General features: G+C 39.5%; 1 protein-coding gene across 4 annotated transcripts in view; it reads right to left on the bottom strand.

The window, feature by feature from the left end:
• The window catches only part of ccser2a (coiled-coil serine-rich protein 2a), a 59,289-nt gene that overhangs the window by 36,387 nt on the left and 2,284 nt on the right, over positions 1-20,618 (bottom strand). For 3 of the 4 annotated variants that reach the window (XM_084736015.1, XM_084736016.1, XM_084736013.1), the window contains exons 2-3: positions 5,553-7,054; positions 5,264-5,472 (exon numbers count right to left, since the gene is read on the bottom strand). In XM_084736015.1, the coding sequence (XP_084592141.1) occupies positions 5,264-5,472; positions 5,553-7,011 (1,668 nt within the window). In that variant the 5' untranslated portion in view covers positions 7,012-7,054. Of the gene's footprint in view, positions 1-5,263; positions 5,473-5,552; positions 7,055-13,656; positions 13,784-20,618 lie in introns of those variants that run through there. The other variant, XM_084736014.1, reaches the window with a different exon arrangement.

Here is a 20,618-nt window from a genome sequence, read left to right as displayed (position 1 = left end):
TTCTTAAGGAAACTGGCCCATCCTAAAACGAAATGTTAAATTTGACTTTGAATTTTGACTAAGCTAACTGTTAAAGTTACTCATCCATTTAAATGTGTGCACAAGTTTGCTCTCTCATAGATGGAACAAATGATAATAGTGAACATTACATATATTGCACATATTACATGACCAGTCATAAGAACACTATAAAGCTATTGCACAACCACATGCAGCTTCCAGCAACACAATTTAAAATCATAATTGAGGTAGGCACAAATAACAGATAAAACAGATAAGCTTACATTGAGGTACTCTATATCATCTGCCAGAGGGTAAGAGCTCATACTCAGGGTGGAGAATAAGTGATGGTCAAACAGTATCCTCTGTGCTTGCTTTAGAACAAACTGCTCATATACTGAGTTTGACTGGAGGGACTGGTGTTCCTTCCTTCACAATCCATCATTTTGAAGTTAGTTGTATTTAATTTTATTATATGTCAGTTGGACCTGATATTTGGTAACTACAGAGGGAGTATTACTTAACAGTATAAAATCTAACTGCACAACAAAAACTAGAAATAACAAGAGCCAAACTGCAAATTCTATTCTTCTGCCTTGGTTTCAACAACAATAAAACATCATAAGCTTCACAGGGGTTTATGTCTCACAGGGCTGTGATGGATTGTAACACACTGCACAGGTGTTGCTATTATTGTGTCCACCCCCATGTAAATAGCAGACAGCATCTACCAATGAGTGAATTCCTACCGTTTCGGCTTAGCTCTTTCCTTTATTCTTGCTTGATTGCTTGGGAGTTGCATAATGAAACAAAATAAGTAATCTCAACTACTCCAAAACACTTAAACCGTTTAAATATAAATTATGCCCTGTTGCATTGCATGATAAATTGCACTGAAGCCAGGAAAACATTAACAGTCACTGTGAGAAGTGGCCCTCCATTTCACAATGCCAATTTTGTAAAGCTGGTACTGTACCAGGCTGCATGGTGCATCATGGGAATGTTATTATCAGCTCAGGTAGCCCACTCCTTGATTTTGCACAGAGGCATAAGAATGCAGATAGAGCCATATATAGCCAGAAAAATACAGGGACACACAAACCAGTACACTAGCAGACACACACTCATTGTGTTGTCCTAAGGATGCACAGTGCCTCCAAGTGGACTGAGCATATCACTGCAGTAAGGCAAAACAAAACCTGCTAGGAGCTGATTATCTCATCCATTCTCTCATACCAACGAGAAACAAAAAAAGGGAGAGAGTTTTGGTTATGTAAATGCTATAAACATCAGTTGCATTCTTTGTTTTTGCTTAGAGCCATGATTGTATGCCTTGCCTTTCTATATATCACCAAGATTAGGCCTAATTACCCTGCAGTTCTTTTCTGTCCAGCAACTAATTCAGAGCAGGGGGATTTCTACATGCTTTACATTCTGAGACAAGACCAAGAAAGAAGCTCTGACTGACTGTGATACTCATTGTTTGATGCCTCAACTTTGTCATTACAGGCCACATTTATGCAAGGATAAATCTGAAGAAGAATTACTAATCATTTTTGACAGAGGCACTGCTTTGTGACTGGATTATATTTGTGGCTTTCTTCTGCTCGTTATGAGGAACGATTTACTCAGTGAACAAGGGGAGAATGAGTAAGAGAGAGATGCAAACAGATGGAGAGGAAATAGCAGGAAAAGGGATGGGATAGAGAGAGAGCTCAGTGCATCCAATTACAGTAAGTGGGCTCATTTCCTCTAATCAAATAGCTCAGTTAAATATCTCAAAGGCAGATTCCCCATAGAGCTGATCTTCACACATGAGCAATCAGTCTCTCACTCTCACATTCTGGTTCTACCCTTTTACTCCTTTTTTTCCCTCTATAGCTCCCATTCACTCAGCAGCCATTATCAGACCTTTCCCTCTCTTACAGCAACAACTACCACTATTCCCTTCTTCTCTGACCAGAGATTTGAACCTCACTAAGAGAATGTTATTTCCCAAATTGCATAAAAAGGGTAAAGCTATAACTGATAGTCATCATGGCAGTCATCTAACTCATCTTTTCTTTGCACGTGTTTCCTAAGAATGTTACAGACAGGCCGCAAACGTGCATTCATTCATTTTTCCACAGATTTCTAGTGGTGTTGGGTTCAATGCATTAGCTGAGGGCGGGAATGATGGCTGCCTGCCACTGATGCAACAACAGCCTCCAGTTGCACTCACAGGGGACATACATCCTCTCGTTAAACACAAACTAGCAGCCCTATGGCTGTTTCATTCTTATTAGAATAGAATAGCATTAGATTTTGGTTTTAAATCTCCCTTTTTGCACTATTATTTCAAAATTACATAATGTTATCGTCTACATTAACAATAGCCTAACGACATGGAAAGCATTGTGTTCTTCTGAACTCTTTGTGATCCTGTATGGCATAATCAGTAGACTATGCTTCTTCTAGAACTGTTTAAAATTCACTCATACATAGTTAATTCTTTAGCAATGACATAAAGATTGAAGCATTGTTATCTAGAATATTGTATACATATACAGTAAAGATTTATATGGTCTGAACTTGGGCTGCACGATATGGTAAAAAAAAATCATATTGCTATTATTTTGACAGATATTCCATCTGTGATATGATTCGCAATTATATCGGAATTATATTTTTGCATCACAATTTTCATTTCCACTGAAAAAAATATAAAAATCATGATGATGTAAAATTCTTTGGGGTCTATACCAAACAAACATGTTTTCTTACATCTGGAGATTTGTAATCCTGGGCATTTCTGCAACACTAAAATACTTAATCAGAATGCTGCTTTGTCACATATTTTTCCATTATCAAAAAATTGCAGTTTTTGTGATTTGGATATTGTACTTGGCCATACTGCAGTTTCAATATTATTTTGATTAGTCATCCAGCCTTAGTCTGAAGCATTGTGTCCATTAAGCTATTCTGCAATGCTAAGCATCAAACAGGTCTTCCACATGACAACAGTTCAAGTAACATAGTACAAAAACATGGGTACACACATGCGCACACACACACTCCTTAAGACATGCTGAATGACTCTTAATCAGACGCACATGGCTAAAGCACGTGTGCTTGAACTGACAGGAGCAATGAATCCATACAGCACAGATAGAGCATGCAAACACACACACACACACACACACAACTCTCTTCAGATTTTATTGCTTTGGTAGCTGCTACAGATCCATTATTGTAAAATACACATTATTTTCAGGGACTCGATACTTGTGTCAACATCACATGGTAAAAAAAAAAAGTATAAACATGCATGCCTTATTATATAATTTCTAATCCAGCTCATTTTAAGCTCTTTACACATTCCTGAGATCAGGTGCCTTGGTACAGGAGTACAGAGAACCACAGCAAGGCCAACGTTGCAATTAACACACAGTTGGTGGCCAGATCAGCATTCTTCTCAGGGGGAGAGAGGCCTTAGCATGAAACTGGCAGTGAGATCTGGCAGAAAACTCTAGATGGTCTTACTTTCCTTTTCAGCCTTTGTTCTGCTCATTTAATCCCCAATAATAATAAGAATTAGGTATTATTTGAAACTGATTACTGTAATAGACTAAGGCACGTACAGTGTGCTATTCTAAAAAACTGATATACGATCTACAGTTTAAGCGGGTTGTTTAACGCTGCCCTCTACTCCCCAGACTCGAAGCTCAGGCAGTTTGGCTGCAGATTGCAGACAGGGACACCAAACAGAAGCACAAGACAAGCACGACATGACATTGAGATAATGACAATTGACAACAAAGTTGATCTGCTGTTTATAACTATCAGTTGTCTGTCAATGTAAAGCTAAGCTCGTTATATTTCTTATGACTCATAAACAGACACCAACTCATTCGCCAAACGCTCAGCATTAATTTTAAATCTAATAAACATGAAACGGACAAACAAAAACAGTTGTTCCACCCCAGAACGGAAACGCACTGCTTGTAGCACCAGAGAAGCTGTTTTTTCAACTTAATCTCTGATGACAAGTTATGATCATTTTATGATTTAGTACAGTATAATTATATATTTCTCCTTTAATAGGTACTCATTAAGTCCTTTATATTTTCATGTCAAAATGTACTATGGTGCACTACTGTACATGGTATGTCATTCACTTTGAAAGACCAACTCTGTCAAAATGTAGCTTTTATACTGGATATGTTTTACAGATAAAAATACCATAACTTCATATTTAACAGGATGACATACCACAGGGCATGCAAATGTGAGGTTTCTCACACCCATGGAATCACTTCATACAGGAGACATACTGTATATGTTATAGGGATTTTTAGTTTGAGTAAATACAATCAGGTGGTATGAAGTGTGCTTAGGGCAACCTAGGTCTGGCTCTTGAAAAAGTACACAATGTTTTTAATAATATATTCTGTAAATCTATATTTTGTGATAAAGAAATTCGGAAGTCTTTTGAGCTGGTCATTTGACTACTATTCTCAAGTGTCCATGGAAATGTTATAAGTCCATTTGTCTAATGTGTATCAGACCACTCACAAAATGTCATAACCTTAATATTTCTTTCAACCTTCTCCCTCTTAAAAATCAACTGTACTTGGAAATGAACCCACTTCTCAGTCACACAAGCCTATTCTTTGCCAACTATCAATCAGTTAAAGCTGCAACAGCTTTAAGTGTTCTCTAAAGTTTTTAGCCTTAGTAACCGTATCATCGCTAAAGGGTTTTGGCTGCCATCCACCCCTTTCCCTTTCTCAAATATGCTACAGAGCAATCTGCCAGTTGGCATGAAGCGAGAAGGAGTGGGGAGCATGAGTGTTTGCTGGCAGACAAGACCAGTTACTTCCTTATAAGTTTAATACAAACAAGTGAGAAATTATACTTCAAAACATATAAGAGCTGAAACTATTAACTGATTTACTATGAATAGTCAATCAACAGAATCATCATCATCATCATTATCATTGTTTAGTTAAATAATATTAATCTGGCAAGTTTTCTTGAATTCTGTCATTTTTTTGATGCAAGTAAATTTTAAATGGGTACCCATTCCTTTTCAGATATTTTTCCTGAAACCAAAACAGCAGCGAAAGAACAGAAGCGGAATCAGAAATTATATTAAATGAATGAATCAGATACGATTTTAAGAAAGACCAGATTTCAGGACTGACAAATTAATACAGGTAATGCTTTTTTGTATTGTATGCATTTCAGTCATAATTCATCAATGCTGGAAACCAGGACTCACCATGCTGTTGAGCTCTGAATCATCATAGCTGTCACATGGATGTGTCCCAGGCCCTCCTAGGGGCTCTAGGCCATCCTCATCCCACATGTAGGTTCCACCAGAGCTGTTGGAGGGTGAGAGCTCCACAGACGAAGCCTGAAGGATATCACTCTGCTCAGAAGACACCAGTGGTCCCTGGGAGTCCTGCATAGGGCTTTCTTCTTTGTGTCCTGCAGAAAATATATTAACAACTGACACAAATGTGATAGTAAAATGTAATTGAATTTTCTTTTAATTCAGTTTTTTATACCTTCCAGATCCATATTGTCCCAGTGAAGGGTCTCATTGAGAAAGCCGTGCAGATGGGTTTGAGTAGTGCTGCTAGTTTTCCTGTTGTCAGGCAGGTCCCCATCACTGAGCACATCTCCCACACTATAAAAGTCATCTAGAAACTCTTCACTGGTGTCGCCTCTGTCTAGAGATGAGGCAGAAGATAAGGACATGTCCTCTAGAGTCTCACACACTGCCTGGCCAGACCTCTGCTCAAGAACACTGCCTTCTTCTTTTTTTCTTCCTCCATCTCCAGAGCTTCCATCACTGTCACTGTCTGCTTTGTCAGCTTCAGCAGCCGGCTCAATGTCTATTGCTATCCCTTGTAACCCTCCACATTCAGGAGCAGGTGAGGGTCTGATATCCCCCCTGACCCTACCTGGAAAAAGAGGCTTCTGTTGCTTGGCCTGCCCAGATCTAACCAGCCTGTAGCCCAAAGACCCTCCACTGCTCCCCAATGACTTGGTTAGCACACAATTGGGGAGCAGAGGCTTCCTAAGAGCACTGGGAGTAGTAGGAGTTGGGGGGATCGAAAGGGTGGGCAGAGAGGAGGCAGCTGGAGGAGTTCTATTGTATTGATGCCCTCCAAGTCCTCCGCCTAAACATCCTGAACCTCCAAGACTGCCATTCAGGCCTCCGGGTCCTAAACCCACTCTTCCATTGCTCAACTGAGGTGGTTTGAGGAAAGCGCTCCGGGGAGGCCGGAGCTGAGTGTTTGCCAGAGGCTTGGCTAGCTCCACAGCCCGGTTAAAGGAAAAGGACCGTGTCATAGGTTGGCTGGTGGGTGAGGGTATCTGCTTGAAGTGAGTGAAGCTGTTTGAACGCACCATGTTGTCCAATGCTAAGGTCTTCAGGCTGTCACTGGACTGGGACAGGCTGTCCTGAGAGCTGCTTCTGGGAGAACTGGAGCCTAACCTTGGCCTCACAAGTCGAGACTCTGACCCTGTTCGAGCAGAAATGCTGGAGCCATTCTGGCCTATTTTTGGACCTCCATTAAGTGGGCTTTGGCCTAGCTTTGTCCCAGCTTTGGGACTCATCTTCAAGGACTGCTTGGGGATGGCCTTGGGACTTGAGACAGCCGCCACCAAAGAACCAAGCCTGCGCATCTTAGGCGTTGCTGGAGCACCATTCTTTACCTCCTTTGCCAATGAGGGAGGTTGTAGCTGAGCCTTGTCTTCACCTCCGTCCCCAGGGCTGGTGGGGGTGGTGGGGTTGGAGGGGGTTGTCCCCTCATCCCTCTTCCATTTCAGGGAAAAAGGAGTGGCACGGATCACGCCATTTGGGCGTGTTCCTGGGGGAGTAGTCTTACCATCTTGGGTAGGGGTGGCTGGCTGCATGGAACCATTGGACAAGGGGCTAGCACCACCAGTCGAGGAGCGTCCACCGAACTTAGGCAGTCTTGATACCATGGCAGACCTGATGGGTGCTTTTTCTTCCATTAGATGCCACCAAAGGCATGGAGGAACATAGAATCAGACACAACTGGGGAAAGAATAGACAGAAAGAGAGGATTAGTTTTAAGTGTACATGACTTGACTTAGGACACTGAAAAGCAGCTTTATAGGTCAGTTCAGTCCTTGAAACTCTTCTTTATTGCCAACAGCTGCCACATTGTGTAGCTTTTCTAATACTACCTAAAGCTGGAGTTATCAAATAAAACAAGTCAAACCAATACTCTGCCTTCCCATTGTCATAATCTGCCTAGAACACTGATCCAGCCTTTAATTTATGTTTAAATACAAAGTAATACAGCAACATTTGTGAATAATTCTATACACTATTCAAGCTCAAGCTTCTACTGTACTGTACATCGTCTAATTATTTCTTATATTCTACTAATACTAATTCCTTTAGTCTGAAAAGTTCCATTCCGAATTGATTAAAAAGAAAAGTCAAGTGTGATGTCAAATGCAGTCACACATACTTGTGAACATAATATGCCCTTATGTGTAATGGTATTTTAATTATCTTAATGATAACTGCTAATAGTCCTGTCCACCTGCTGGAGTGGTTGAATGTCTGTCTCCTTTTCAAACACCGCTGACTGTGAGGAGCATTAGGGATTAAAATGTCAAGCTTTCAGGCTGACTTGAGACTTTGTTACAGCAGGGCTGCCTTGATTCTTTCACGTGGTCATGTGAGAGAAATAAAGACTAAATGAATCTCTGTCTTTATGCAAGTGGTACACAGCTTGAAAAGCTGCAAATTTCCATCATACATGGTAAATCTGATGTCTCTTCCTTAAACCTAACTGTAAGTACTTGTGACTGTACAAAGCAGACAGCAAAAACAATACAAAACTAAATCAAGGGCAGCAAACAGAATTGTGTGCTTGTTACAAACTGTTTAGAGCTGCAATGATTAGGCCTAATCAATTAATGGAATAGTTGTCAACTATTAAATTAACTCTGATAACTGATTCATTCATTTGAATCATCTTTTTAAGAAAAAAGTCAACATTTTCGGATTCCAGCCTCTTAAATGTGAATATTTTCTGGTTCATTTACTCCACTGTGACAGTATACTAAATGTCTTCATGCTGGTTACAAAACAAGACTTTGAGAACATCAACCTTGGTTTGAGGAAACACCAATCGACATTTTTCATTTTATGGACCAAACAAATAATTGATGTAATGATAATAATCAACAGATTAATCAACAATGAAAATAATCATTAGTTTACAGCCCTAGATCTGTTTAAAACCAGGTAATTGGTAAATAAAATCTTCATAAAAGCAATAATATCCCCCAAAATTAAAAAGTATATAGACAGCACAAACAGGACATTGTTAATTATAAGTTAATAGAATAAAAGCTTTAACATTTCACACATGACATGACCTGTTGCTGGCACTGGTTTTGGAGGATATGGCGCCAAAAGGCTTGGCCAACAAAAGAATGGGCAAACGGGTAGACAACGCCTGGGGGAAAAGGGGAAACCAATGCTGGGACGGTGGCCAGTATACTGTGAATAGTGAATGGAGGATGTACAGCATGTAAAACCAATGGAGGGAGAACACAGGGCCGTTTCCTTTCATTCATTGTTAGATTAATTCAATTCCAATCAGCCATGTGACAAGTGTACATGTGTTGGTGGTGCACCTGCATGTTACATCCATCTGGCTAGTGCTGGAAGATTATGAATAGAAAGTAACTGGGATCCAGATGGTGGGTGCAGTTAGCAGAAAGTGACCCATCTGCACGAGGAAGTAAAGCGGTTACTAAAAACTGTCTGCTGACTTGATCCCAATGGAAAACAACTGATTGTTGCATCACTGAATATTACTATTCACAAATACTAATTCATTTATGAGAAATGTGTAGTTGCTCCACAGTAGATCAAGCAGTTTCTCCCATGTGAGTGGGTCCTTTGCCAAACTGGCACAAAGACACAAAGGCAGATACTGGAGCAATAATCCACTCAACTTTTGAGGGGCTGGGGGAGGGGTGTTGAGTTACAATGTGGGTCTCCTACCATACTGCCCCACATTCCCATGCACAGACACACGTGTCTACAATCAAAGACACACACACTCACCCCTGCATGCAGAAGTGTCTAGCTGTGCCATCATCTTAATCTGCTTCATAAACACACATGGCGACAAACACAAAAACACACATTTACACGCACAAAATCAGGTCAGTATGTGCAGGCAGGGCAACCAAAGCCTTTCTGCCCTGGGGAGGGGGCGGTGACTGTGTGTCTATGTGTGTCTCAATGGGTAGCAATTAGATTAGGGGTTTTTGCTATTGTCAATGGCCCCACAACCTCTCAGGTTTCATTCATATCCAGCGTCGCAGATCACTGTTACATAGCAGTCACATCCACTCACTGCTGAGGCAAGTGTTCATTCATCTGGGTCAATTCACTCATCACTCAGCCACTGGAAGATATCTGTCTGCTCTGCTGATGTTTTTGCTTTTTTTAAACTGTTTTTTCACCTCACAGCTTCTATTGTATTCATAATTATAGTTTTGTTGTTTGTAATTATTTGGACTGCTGCTTACATGGAAAGGTGCAGTCAGTGGAAAATAACAGTGTAATGATAAGGTTTAACTTTGTATTTACTGCAACAGCATAAGGGAAATATATGAGGGCCAAGGGTCTAAAATAATATAGCTAGTATGATTAAAAGGAAGTTAAAAATCTTAATGACCGTTTGGTGGACAAGAGATATCATTAGATCTCAAAAAACTCAACATTTACAGGATAGTATACTACAATTACTTTCTCTACATTTAAGCAAATTGTAAACATATACCTCAGAAGGATCTACGGACAAAACAAAACATGCCTTATTAAATTGCTTTACATGCTGTTTAAACTAACATGTAAAAAATAAAATAAAACTAAATATTTTTTCCAAACTTGCCAAATGCATCAATGTATACTTGTTGTGAACATTTAAACAACCTTAAAAGCACTTTGGCTACAAAAACACACATTATTTTAATCAGAAAATATCTTGTCAAAGAATCAGAAAATAAGAGTGCCAAATTTAAATAAATGCCTGGTTCTGTTACTCAGTGCAGTGGAAACAATATGGTTGATAACAATCCCAGCACAAAGACACAGGTCAGCAAAAGAGGACCACAAATAAACAACAAGATCCTAACTGACTGACACACATTCAGAGGTAGGGCAGTAAACCATGCAGGCCATCTGTCAAACGCTGATATCTGAAAGTGTGCCCCTCCCCCCAAGGTATAATACTGTAAATAAATATCCCAGCATTTCACTAACATCAAGTACAAGGCCTCCAGTAAACCCCATGTTAAACAAGGTCAACAATGTGCCTTCTGTGGCTCTGCGCTGCATAGGAATCAATGAGTGAAACCTTGGTAGTGTGAAGAGATGAATAAAGTAAAGCAAACAATCCAGGAAGACTGAATCCAACTTAGGTCAGGGTTATAATCATACTTCACGATGAAAACATAATGTTACAGGGACAGCATATTATATACACTGAACAGACAGGAGAAAGTGCTGTTGATCTAATTTTAACCTTCAACACTGAGGAGATGGGTTAAATAATTAAGTGTATCTGTGTCTTCTGGTGTGAATTCTTCAACACACTGAGAACAGCAAAAAATAGCTTTAGCTTAATGTCCCAAAATCTCAAAGAATTTGTCTGTTATGGAAAAAAAATTGACAGCCAAGATCACATCCAACATAATATATGGTTTCTCCACAGGTTCACTCCTCACTGAGAGACAAAAACACAATGAAAGAGAAGACAGCAAGTGGGAGAGAGTGTGAAAATTATTACAAAGAGAAGATGAATAGATAAAGAGAGAGATACTGTTAAATAGAGTTATGCTGAGAGAGACCTCAGGCAGACTCTTGCCATAGACAGATCCTCTGCAAGACCTACACTTTAGCATCTCAGCAGTGATCCCTGTGTGTGAAATGAGCAGGAAAGTGAGATGACATCTTTCCTTACTCTCTGTCGTAAAGGGAATGGAAGCTTTCTGTCTCTATGCCAGTGAGGCTGTTTGGCCGTACTTTATTTCCGACTCAGAGGACAGCCAGACAGAAAGCACCTGGCAGAGGTACAGGGAGGCTGAAAAATCTGATCTGTGAGAGTCAAGTCGCTCATTGCTCTTCTGGCAAAGCTTTCACTTTTGAGCTGCACATGAACACACGCTACAGAGAGGCATTCTTCAGGAGTAACAGGATGGATGTAGATAGGATGCGACAGCCTGAGGGCTATGATCTACTGGGTCACTGGGGCTACGCATGAATGGAGGTGCTCTACTACACACAGTAAATCCCCTATCCTGCTGTTTATCCCCACGGCCAGTCTGTCCCCATCTCCCAACTCTGAAAGTTCCCCATTATTATAAAGTCTCTGCACCATCTCTTAACATAGCAGCATATCAGGTCACATCCATCTTTCCTCTGTTAGCTTTCTTTCATTCAATTTTGAAAGATTTATAAGGAGAGAATTTTATTTGTCTTTATTCTGGCTGTGGAAACCCCAAAGAAAACTACACAGTAAAGGATGCCTTATGGCACCTACAGGCTGTGAAATTTCAGCAGTCTTCTAAGTTTATTGCAAGCTGCACTATGCAACATGGATCTAAAAACTTGGTTATGAAATCAAGTTTGATGTCTATAGACTGTACAATGATCACACCTACTGAATTGTAGGCTATGTTGCAAGTGAGTATACAAGAAAACCTGATAAGCAGCAGTGGTGCAAAGAGTACTTAAAATCTGTACTCAAGTACAAGTACAGTTACATTGCTAAAATATTACCAAATTACAAGTAAAAGTACTGGTGTTAGAAATAAACTTCAGTAAAAGTACAAAGTAGTTTTCTCAAAAACTACTAAGAGTATCAGTTACTTTTAACCGTTGATGTCACAGTCACTTCTCCAAATTAGGGCTGTAAATTCTGTGCATTTTCCTGAACTAGTTGTTGAAAATGCTAACAACTAATTAATCATTAATAATTTATAAGATACATAACACATTTTATTTGCCTAATTTTATTTATTTTAATTTTTGTTTGTTTGTTTATTTTCATTTTAAGTCAAAGTTTAAGTTTCCTTATTCAGCAAATAGCTCCACTAGACAAAACAATATCAAATGAGGTGCAGTTACTTCCATGACTATTGATTAAACATCAGAAAATACCACACATAGCAATGACAATAGTATGCCTATTGTTAGACCATCATCTACAAACAGTTTACCAGGGAATCTCTAAAAGCAAAAATACATTTACAGTTATTTGCAAAATACAATCACTGGCGTGCAAAGTTTTACAGTCCGTTTGTTTGTCTACAATGGCTCATTTTGTTTAAGACACATTTTAGGCCACTTTGTGTGTTTTTAAATGCTTTATTTTTTGAGATAATGTCAGTACTGTAAGGTACTTCTGAAGTAGCTTTCTTTAAAGTTAACTGTTTCCTGTGTAGAGTAAATGGTAGCTTATAGTCACATTTTCACATTTTCAGAATCACATCCCAAACACAACAGCAGTGTTTGTAACTGTAGAGGCTAAAAATGCAAACAAAAAGTAGTTTCAGCAAGACTTACCAAGCAAAGCACTTTCTCTTTTGAATCAAAAAGATATCTGAGCAGTCCACGTGGACTGTGCTTCACCTACATAATGGAGAGAATTGAAGAAAGGAAGCTAACAGTGGAGAAAACATGGAGGAAGGGAGGGACAGGAAGGATGGATGCAGTGAGCTAGAAGAGATGAAACCTCTCTTCTAGTACTGGCTCATTCATGTCATGATGGGGAAGGCAGCTGCAACTTGAAACTCATTTGTACCTCTCAGTGTCGTTCCATCTTGGTAAATCTGTCTTTCATAGTGCTGAGCCAATCAATTAAATGGATCAATAGTTATATAACACCTGTCTGACGAGCCTAGTACATCATGCAACTTCTCTAAGACAAAGTACTTGTTTTCAAGGTAATGGACCAGGCCAGACAAACACATTACTACATTTACAGAGCAGTTTCCCTCCTGTCTCAGTCAGTGAAGACTCTAAACAAACACAAGTAACCGTGTTAACCTCCTCTCTTCCCGCATCTGAACCAAAGTGCAACCTCATTTACATATATTGGCAGAGGCCAGTGTCTCAGCGGGGTAATAAGTAGGCCAGTCATCTGGACAGGGGCAGTAGTGGACCACTGCTCTCTCCCTGAAGAGATTAACAGAGTGCCATTAGAGCAGGCTAATAGAATGAGACAGGGATGAAAGCAACACTGGCGCTAGGCTAATGTGTATTGAGTGAAAGCAATACTGGGCAGAGCTGCACTGATGCTTAGAGATGCTAATCCAATGAGACAGCATAGCGAGTTTGGTAATGCTGTGTACTATCTCTGGTGGATCAAATGACAGAGACCAGCAGAGGAAACAGTAGGTAGAGAGAAGTGGAGAAAGTTAAGGTGTGGTAACCTGCTACATTAAAAGCTACTATATTTACACAGTGCATATTATAAAACACTGGATCACCACAAGTGCAGGAACACACAATATCACATTACATAAATCTATCTTTACAAATATATCAAGGTTTGCTCATAATGTACCAGGAAAAAAAAGTAGACTGGAAAATATTACCTTAACTCTGTGAACTTATGTTGACTAGTCCAATCTTTTTCATCCCATTAAGATAAGGGCTACACCTAGCCAAGTGACTCTGCACTTTGTTTCCTCCTTCACCTAACTGAAAGTAAAGCGGCAGTGCCCTAAAGAGAGCAGAGCACAGAAACAGGAAGACACTCTTCAGAGGTTGATCTGTCTGCTGCCTGGCTCTCTCCTTGCATGTGTGCCTGAGTCTGAGTCTGTGTATGTGTGTGTGTGTGTGTGTGTGTGTGTGTGTTAGAGAGAGAGAGTGTGAGTAACGTGACATGTGTGGTGTGTGGCGATGGGTGTGTGGGTGGAGACAACAGAGCCTTCATGGGTGTGTTTAATATTTGATGGGGCTTCTTTTAGGAACATCACTCAGTGTGCAGCAAGAGGAGAAGAGAGGGCAGGAGAGGAGAGGAGAAATTAGGCTACGCTTTTGGGAAAGTACACCAAGAGAGGAAAGGAAAAACATTACAAAGACTTGTTTCCAGTTCAAAATAGATTCTAGCAGTATCACAATATGGTACAAAGTCTAAAGACTAAAGCCATATAATCTTTTCGACACAAGAAAATGTATATACAAGCTACAGTCGCAATTTACAGTGTGCTCACTGCTGCCATATAATGCCATGAGATCACCAGAGGGGATAATAAGGGAAAGCAGATCCTGACTAGCACTCAGCTGCACATGAAAGGTGACTCCAGCAAAGAGGAATTTGTAGTGGTTCTCTTAAAGATTCAGTGTGAATTCAATTTCCCCCAACTCATTTCATGGTTGACAGCACACTGGTTCCACTCAGTCAACCATATTCTGTTAAGTGCCAGCAGTAAAACCATACAAGCATTGCCAGTTCCTCAATATTGCCTGTTTCTAAGTGTCACACGCCTTGATAAATCACAGCAGGGTGTCCAATCCATCCCACACTAGCCACACAAAAACTAAATGCTTAACCACAGGGTGTCTCATCTTTTAGTTTTTATATTGTATATTTTTTCATGATATGCTTCTATTAACAAACCTCAATCAGATTTACTACATCTAAGTCATTATACTGGTGTTCTTTCAGATAGACCAGGGGTACCCAGATTTTTTTCATGAAAGGACCCCCACAATAAATGCATGTTACACCACAGATCCCCCAACGTGAGAGGGTTTTGTTTTGAGGATGCCCTCTGGGCATTTTATTTTTTTATTATCTAAATTTGAAGTCACTCAAAGATCAAAGTAGAATCACTACAAATTCTAATCAAACCAAATGGCCAACCCTATAGATCCTTTTATTGCCATGTCATGATTACATCATGGTGTTAGCTGGAGGCAAAACAAAAAGGAAAAACTGGAGGCAGATACAAATCATCTCAGAGTGGTAAGCCTTTTTCAAGTAAATCTCAGAGAGTGAGTGGCAGCACATATTCAAAAGATATGACTTAGAAGAGCTAATACTTTCTTCAGTCACTGTTAAGAAACAAACTAACAAAACTTGCTAGCTAGCATTAGCTAACATGGTTAGGGAATAGTTTTGCCTCCACCTAAGCTCTGCCCACAAAAAAAGGTCAAAATGTTTACCAACAGAAAAGGGTCTATTTGTTCCTGTGTTTTCCAGCTTACACAGGATCCTTCTGCCATGGACCCCCTGCAACCCACTCAAGTACACCTGTTGGTCCCGGGACCCTGGTCTGAATTAGCTCTCAAAATGGTCATTCTCTAATGTTATACCATATGACCTGTGCTACATTAATTTAGGATATAAACTTGGGTCCAAGACAGCTACAAAGAAGTCTGAACCAAAATGAGTCATACTTCTGACTAGTCACGACATAGAAACACCCAGAATAAGTCTTTAAAATCCATCCTGACTCATCTATAAGAATAATTCTGCTGTGGTCTTTCTGAGATGTGATGCTGAGCAGGAGAAGTCTTGGTAGGACTTACATAAATCTAATTATCTTCACTGTCATAGCAGCCAATATGTTCACACAACCATCAACCTAATCGCATTTCTCCTAACACCACTCCTCTCTCTGCTTTATCAGTTATGGTTCTTAGTATGTGGGCATGTATAAACAGACGTGAGTATCTGCTCCCCCTTCCATGTATGACCTTCACTTGAACCACAATGTAAAAAGACTGCAGTGAATTTGACAGCCCAATTTAATTCTCACCTTCTGATTGGCCACAAGGGCTAAGAAAGGCTGATGAACTGTCACCAGGCAACTGCGCAGGTGTCAATCACTGTTTGCGAGGTCATTAGATTGGCTTATGTAGATGGCAGCAGACGGCAGGGCGGACAGCAGCCTGAAGCTTACTGCTCTTTTTGAAGTCTTATCAAACATCACTGTAAATCACAGAACATAACATTGATTATTGATCACAGAGTTGGTGGGACATCACAGTACTGCTGCCAAACAATGTACTCATTTATTCTGAGGATAAAACCAGAGTTTGAGCAGAATTGTGGCTCATGGATACAACGTCATATTTACAACAGATTTTTAAAAGAAATGCAATGTGAATATAGATCTGGTGGCTAACTAGCTCAAGCAAATACTGATATAACTAACATTTTCCAAAATAAAGGGCAGGCCATTTTGAAACAAAAAGGGCCTACGTTATGTGCGTTTTAATCAATTTGTATAGCAGCGGCTATCAATGGTTCGTTTTGGATCTAAATCAGGGGAACAGAAAAGTTTTGATCACTGCTCAGTTTTTGTGAGATTTTTGTAAGTAGGGGACAGAAAGACAAACCAAACAGGCCTTGAGCTTATAGGAAACATGTTAAGAAACAGTTTTAAACATCCACCAGAAAGAGGATATCATGTTTTTTTCCTGTCAAATGTCCCATATTCACTGTGATTTTAGCTCGAGTATCATCTGCCAACTCCTGAAACAACTACACCCATCTCTTTGACCTCCTACATGTTTGACTTTCTTTGCTAATCAATCCTTCAATTTTAAGGTATTTCATGCTGGACAAGATAGTACAGAATGGGTTGTGTGAGTTCATGAGCTGCGCTTATGAGTTCTTAAGGGGGGTTGGGGGTAAAAGTGTTCTCATTCTACCACCAGCCACTACTAGGGTTGGGCAACGTCTAATAGATTAGCATATGATGATGCCCACAACTAAACATCACGATGGATATCATTGTCAAATGCACATTAATTAGGTCAGGTTCTGGATAGTTATTATGATATAAAAAATATTATATAATATATTATAATATAAAAATTATTTTTTTAAAAACATTACTTATTCTGGCTTCACTTGTTAAACCAGTACAGCAAAAGGTTAAAAAGTAGGTCTGTTGGTTTTATGTACTGAAATATCAGCAGTACACAGGAAGTTGTGCTGAAAGCATGTTTCATGATCTGATTGCAAAGTTAATTTCTCTGTGTGTCAGATATGATATGAAAATAGTCTGCATCAAAGCTTTAGTGAAAATTATTGCTTGATGAGAACATGAACACTAAATGAACCCTGACAACATGACATTTTGATGAAGTATAACATCACATTAAACTCAAGTGTCACGTTTTTAAACAGAAAAGGTACAGGCACATGTATAGATTTATGCACTGCTATTACAGCCCCTTAAATGAAAAATAAATCCTTTATGAGCACATTTCCCACATGACTAATGAACACAACCCCACAACATTAACACAGACCTCAGAGTCATATGCAGAGTGAGTTCATGGCCAACTGTATGCCTTCACACAATTTTTTTCTTCACTTTCTCTGCTGTGTCAACATTTTTCATTTACACTGACATGTGACTTTATTTGATACATCTCCAGATTATCTACCCACTGTGCAGTTTGTTTTGATGTAACCTGTTATCTCATTCCTTATCACCACATGTTACAAGGCAAAACACAGACTTGTCCTGAGAGATGTGGCTTTGAGACAATGAACCTAAATCATTCCATGACACAGAGTCTGGGTTAAGGCCCTAAATATGAAACATAGTCTAAAGCTTTTAATAGATCATGTTCCTACTGGATTTATTCTCTATGAATGGACAATACACTGCTATTAGGTCAGCTTCCTCTCTCCACAGCTTCCATCTTTTCCTGCGCCTCATTCCTTTCAATTCACTTGATCAAGCTGTCTCTCTTAACAAACAATTCCCCCAAACTCTACTGTTTCCTAAGGCAGCATATTTTTTACAGTAACTGACAAACAGTCTCATATGAGGCCAGGGAGAATAAGGCCTCCTTACATCAAATAAGGCCCCAGTTGGTGGTTAACATCCATCAAATGCCATGCCATTGTGTCCAATTTTTCACAGGGTGTAGAGTTATTGGGTCAACTGATGCAACTAAGCGGGAACCCATCCAAAAGAGTGTTGGATACAATAGAGTAACCTTTCTATTGACCTTATGAGCCTTCAGGGATAAACTGACTGAATACTTATTAATGGTGGTTGCGGCTGGATATATCCTGGCTGTTAAAACTCGTTTGAATTAGGGATGTTAATGATTAATCATTGATCGATCATGTGCTGTTAAGAGTGTAACCAATTAAAAACTTTTAAACTGACTATGCATGTTTCCTGTACCATTCCTACAGAGCTCACAGGTTTTCTCCCGGTATGGTTTGGTCTGCTTTGTTAATCTCGAAATGGCAGTAAATGGTGATTTCAGATACTGTAGTTGAGCCTTGCATGCAAACACAGTATTTGAATATGAACTTCATGCCTGTGCAGGTGACCACACTGACTGACATTTGGGATTGCATTTGTTTTTGCATTTCAACAGAACATGAAAAATGAGTCTAATGTCACTACAGTGTCAAAACACCTCAGCAAGCAGATCCAGAGCTTAAACCTTACAATTGTGTCATAAAAAGTACCCTCTGTTATCCTGGGTGAAATGGCAGTCCAGTACTGACAATGATACAGCAGTAATGAGTGACCAAAAACAGGCAATGTGCCAAATGAAACTGGTACATGAGAACACAGACACTCAAGACAAGGTTTATTAAGTGGGCAGTGCTCTGAAAATGAGCCAGCATGTCTGAGAAAAACAGCTATTTTGAACAGATGTATGCGGATTTCAGCAGGTCACATATGGTTTTAGAGAATGACTCTGCTGTGTTTGTTCAGAGCTGTTGAAAGCAAACTTTCGCCCCCAAAACACAGTTCACAGTCTCCAGCACAAGCATTGTCCTGTGACAGATCCCAAGCACATAGAGACTCTATAATATCACATGACTCAAATCCTTGAAGGATTATTGAATGAGACTTAAAGGAAAGTGATCCTGCTAACCGGTGGAGTGCATGCAGTTACATTCACTGGTGCTAATGAGGCACAGGATGAAGCAGGGCCACATACTATATACATGTATCTGTCACGTTAACTAATATGAACCACAATGACAGCTGACATGCTGGCAAGAGCAGACACCTGGTGAGCCATGCACTGAATATACCACTCCTCCGCTCTCAATATAGAAAAAGCATTCACTTCAAACTGCATACAGTTGTAATGATAGCAATGAATTTGTGACGTATGTGCTGGTTTTTATCTGCATAATGAACAGTATATAATTATCCTTTTTTCTTATTCATTTCTATTTAAAAGCACTCACACAAGTGCACACTTACAGCTAATCAGGCCTCGCTCAGGTAGGTATCGGGCGGAGCTGGATATTGGAGCATGTACACACCCATGCAGTCCAGACAAGAGGTCTAATCAGGCAAAGTGAAAACAACAATGTGGGTGTACAACGGGTATGTATAAGCTTTAGATTCTGCCCATTATTATTTTTCAACAAAGGTGATGACTGTCATATATCAGTTTACATTCAGTTCGTTATACCACATACTTACAATCAAAGCTGTTTAAAACCATCAAATTTATTGTAGAAGGCAAACAGCACTGATAGTAGCACAGTAGAACAAAATGAATGTTGGCTAAATTCTATTTAGTTGCTCTTAAAGAATGACTCACACCACTTAATCGATTATCAAAAGAAATCAAAAGTTGGTGGATAAATTGAATAACTGACAACTAATCCATTAATTGATTAATCAACTAATCATTACAGCTATAGTCTACCCCATGTTGAGGAAAAGATTTCTGGTATTTCAGCAACTGCTCACTGTATCTTGACAACAAATGTCATCATCAAGCCAAAAACAGCATACATCTGCCTATGCCGCCCTGCATTGTGCTCATAATGACACCTGTGCAAACACACTATTTGCAGCAAAAGAACAGAGGGAGTCACTAAAAAAAACACTTCACAGCACTCACACCTGTTCCACATAATACTGATATAATACAGCAGGTAAAAAATTGTGCCACATATTTCAAAGCAAGTTATAATATGCATGCTATCTTTCTCTAACTTTCATTTTTTGCATTTCATTATTATATTAGATGTTTATGTTCCACTGATGCTCTAGTATAAGTCAACATTTTTTGTTTTTTTGCCTTTTAAATTTCTAGTACTTTAGGTTACATTTTGGTTGGTTTTAGATCATCCACATCATCCGATAGACACATGAACATAAATCATAAAGTAAATGTGAATGAGCTACTCCTATATATTAGAGCATTCTTGCTCACCATTTTTTTATTCCAAGGGTATTTCCTGAATGTTAAAGGGCATCATTTCCCCAAGTGCCTGTCAATTTCTGACCCTGTGTATGCATCTGCTATACACTGAGCTATTCCAAGCCCTTAAACATCTGTGGTCTTACTGAGGGAATGACAGAACTGATAAGCGTGGCTAAGTATAGCTCTAATGATAGGCCACATACAGGGAGCGAAGAGGGCGAGGAGGATCAGAGAAAAGTCAAAGTCAAATCAAATCTCTAGGCTCTGAACACCACATCACAACACACACGAAAACATGCACAATGAATTATCCTGAATGACCTCATCCCTGGGCATTTTACATACTCGGCTGTTAGATCCCTCATTGATTTTGAACTATTGTCGGTAG

The sequence above is a fragment of the Lutjanus erythropterus genome, chromosome 14 (genome assembly GCF_056507025.1).
Source record: "Lutjanus erythropterus isolate fLutEry1 chromosome 14, fLutEry1.hap2, whole genome shotgun sequence".
NCBI classification, from domain to species: Eukaryota; Metazoa; Chordata; class Actinopteri; order Lutjaniformes; family Lutjanidae; genus Lutjanus; species Lutjanus erythropterus.
This window is presented reverse-complemented; position numbering and strand designations above follow the sequence as displayed.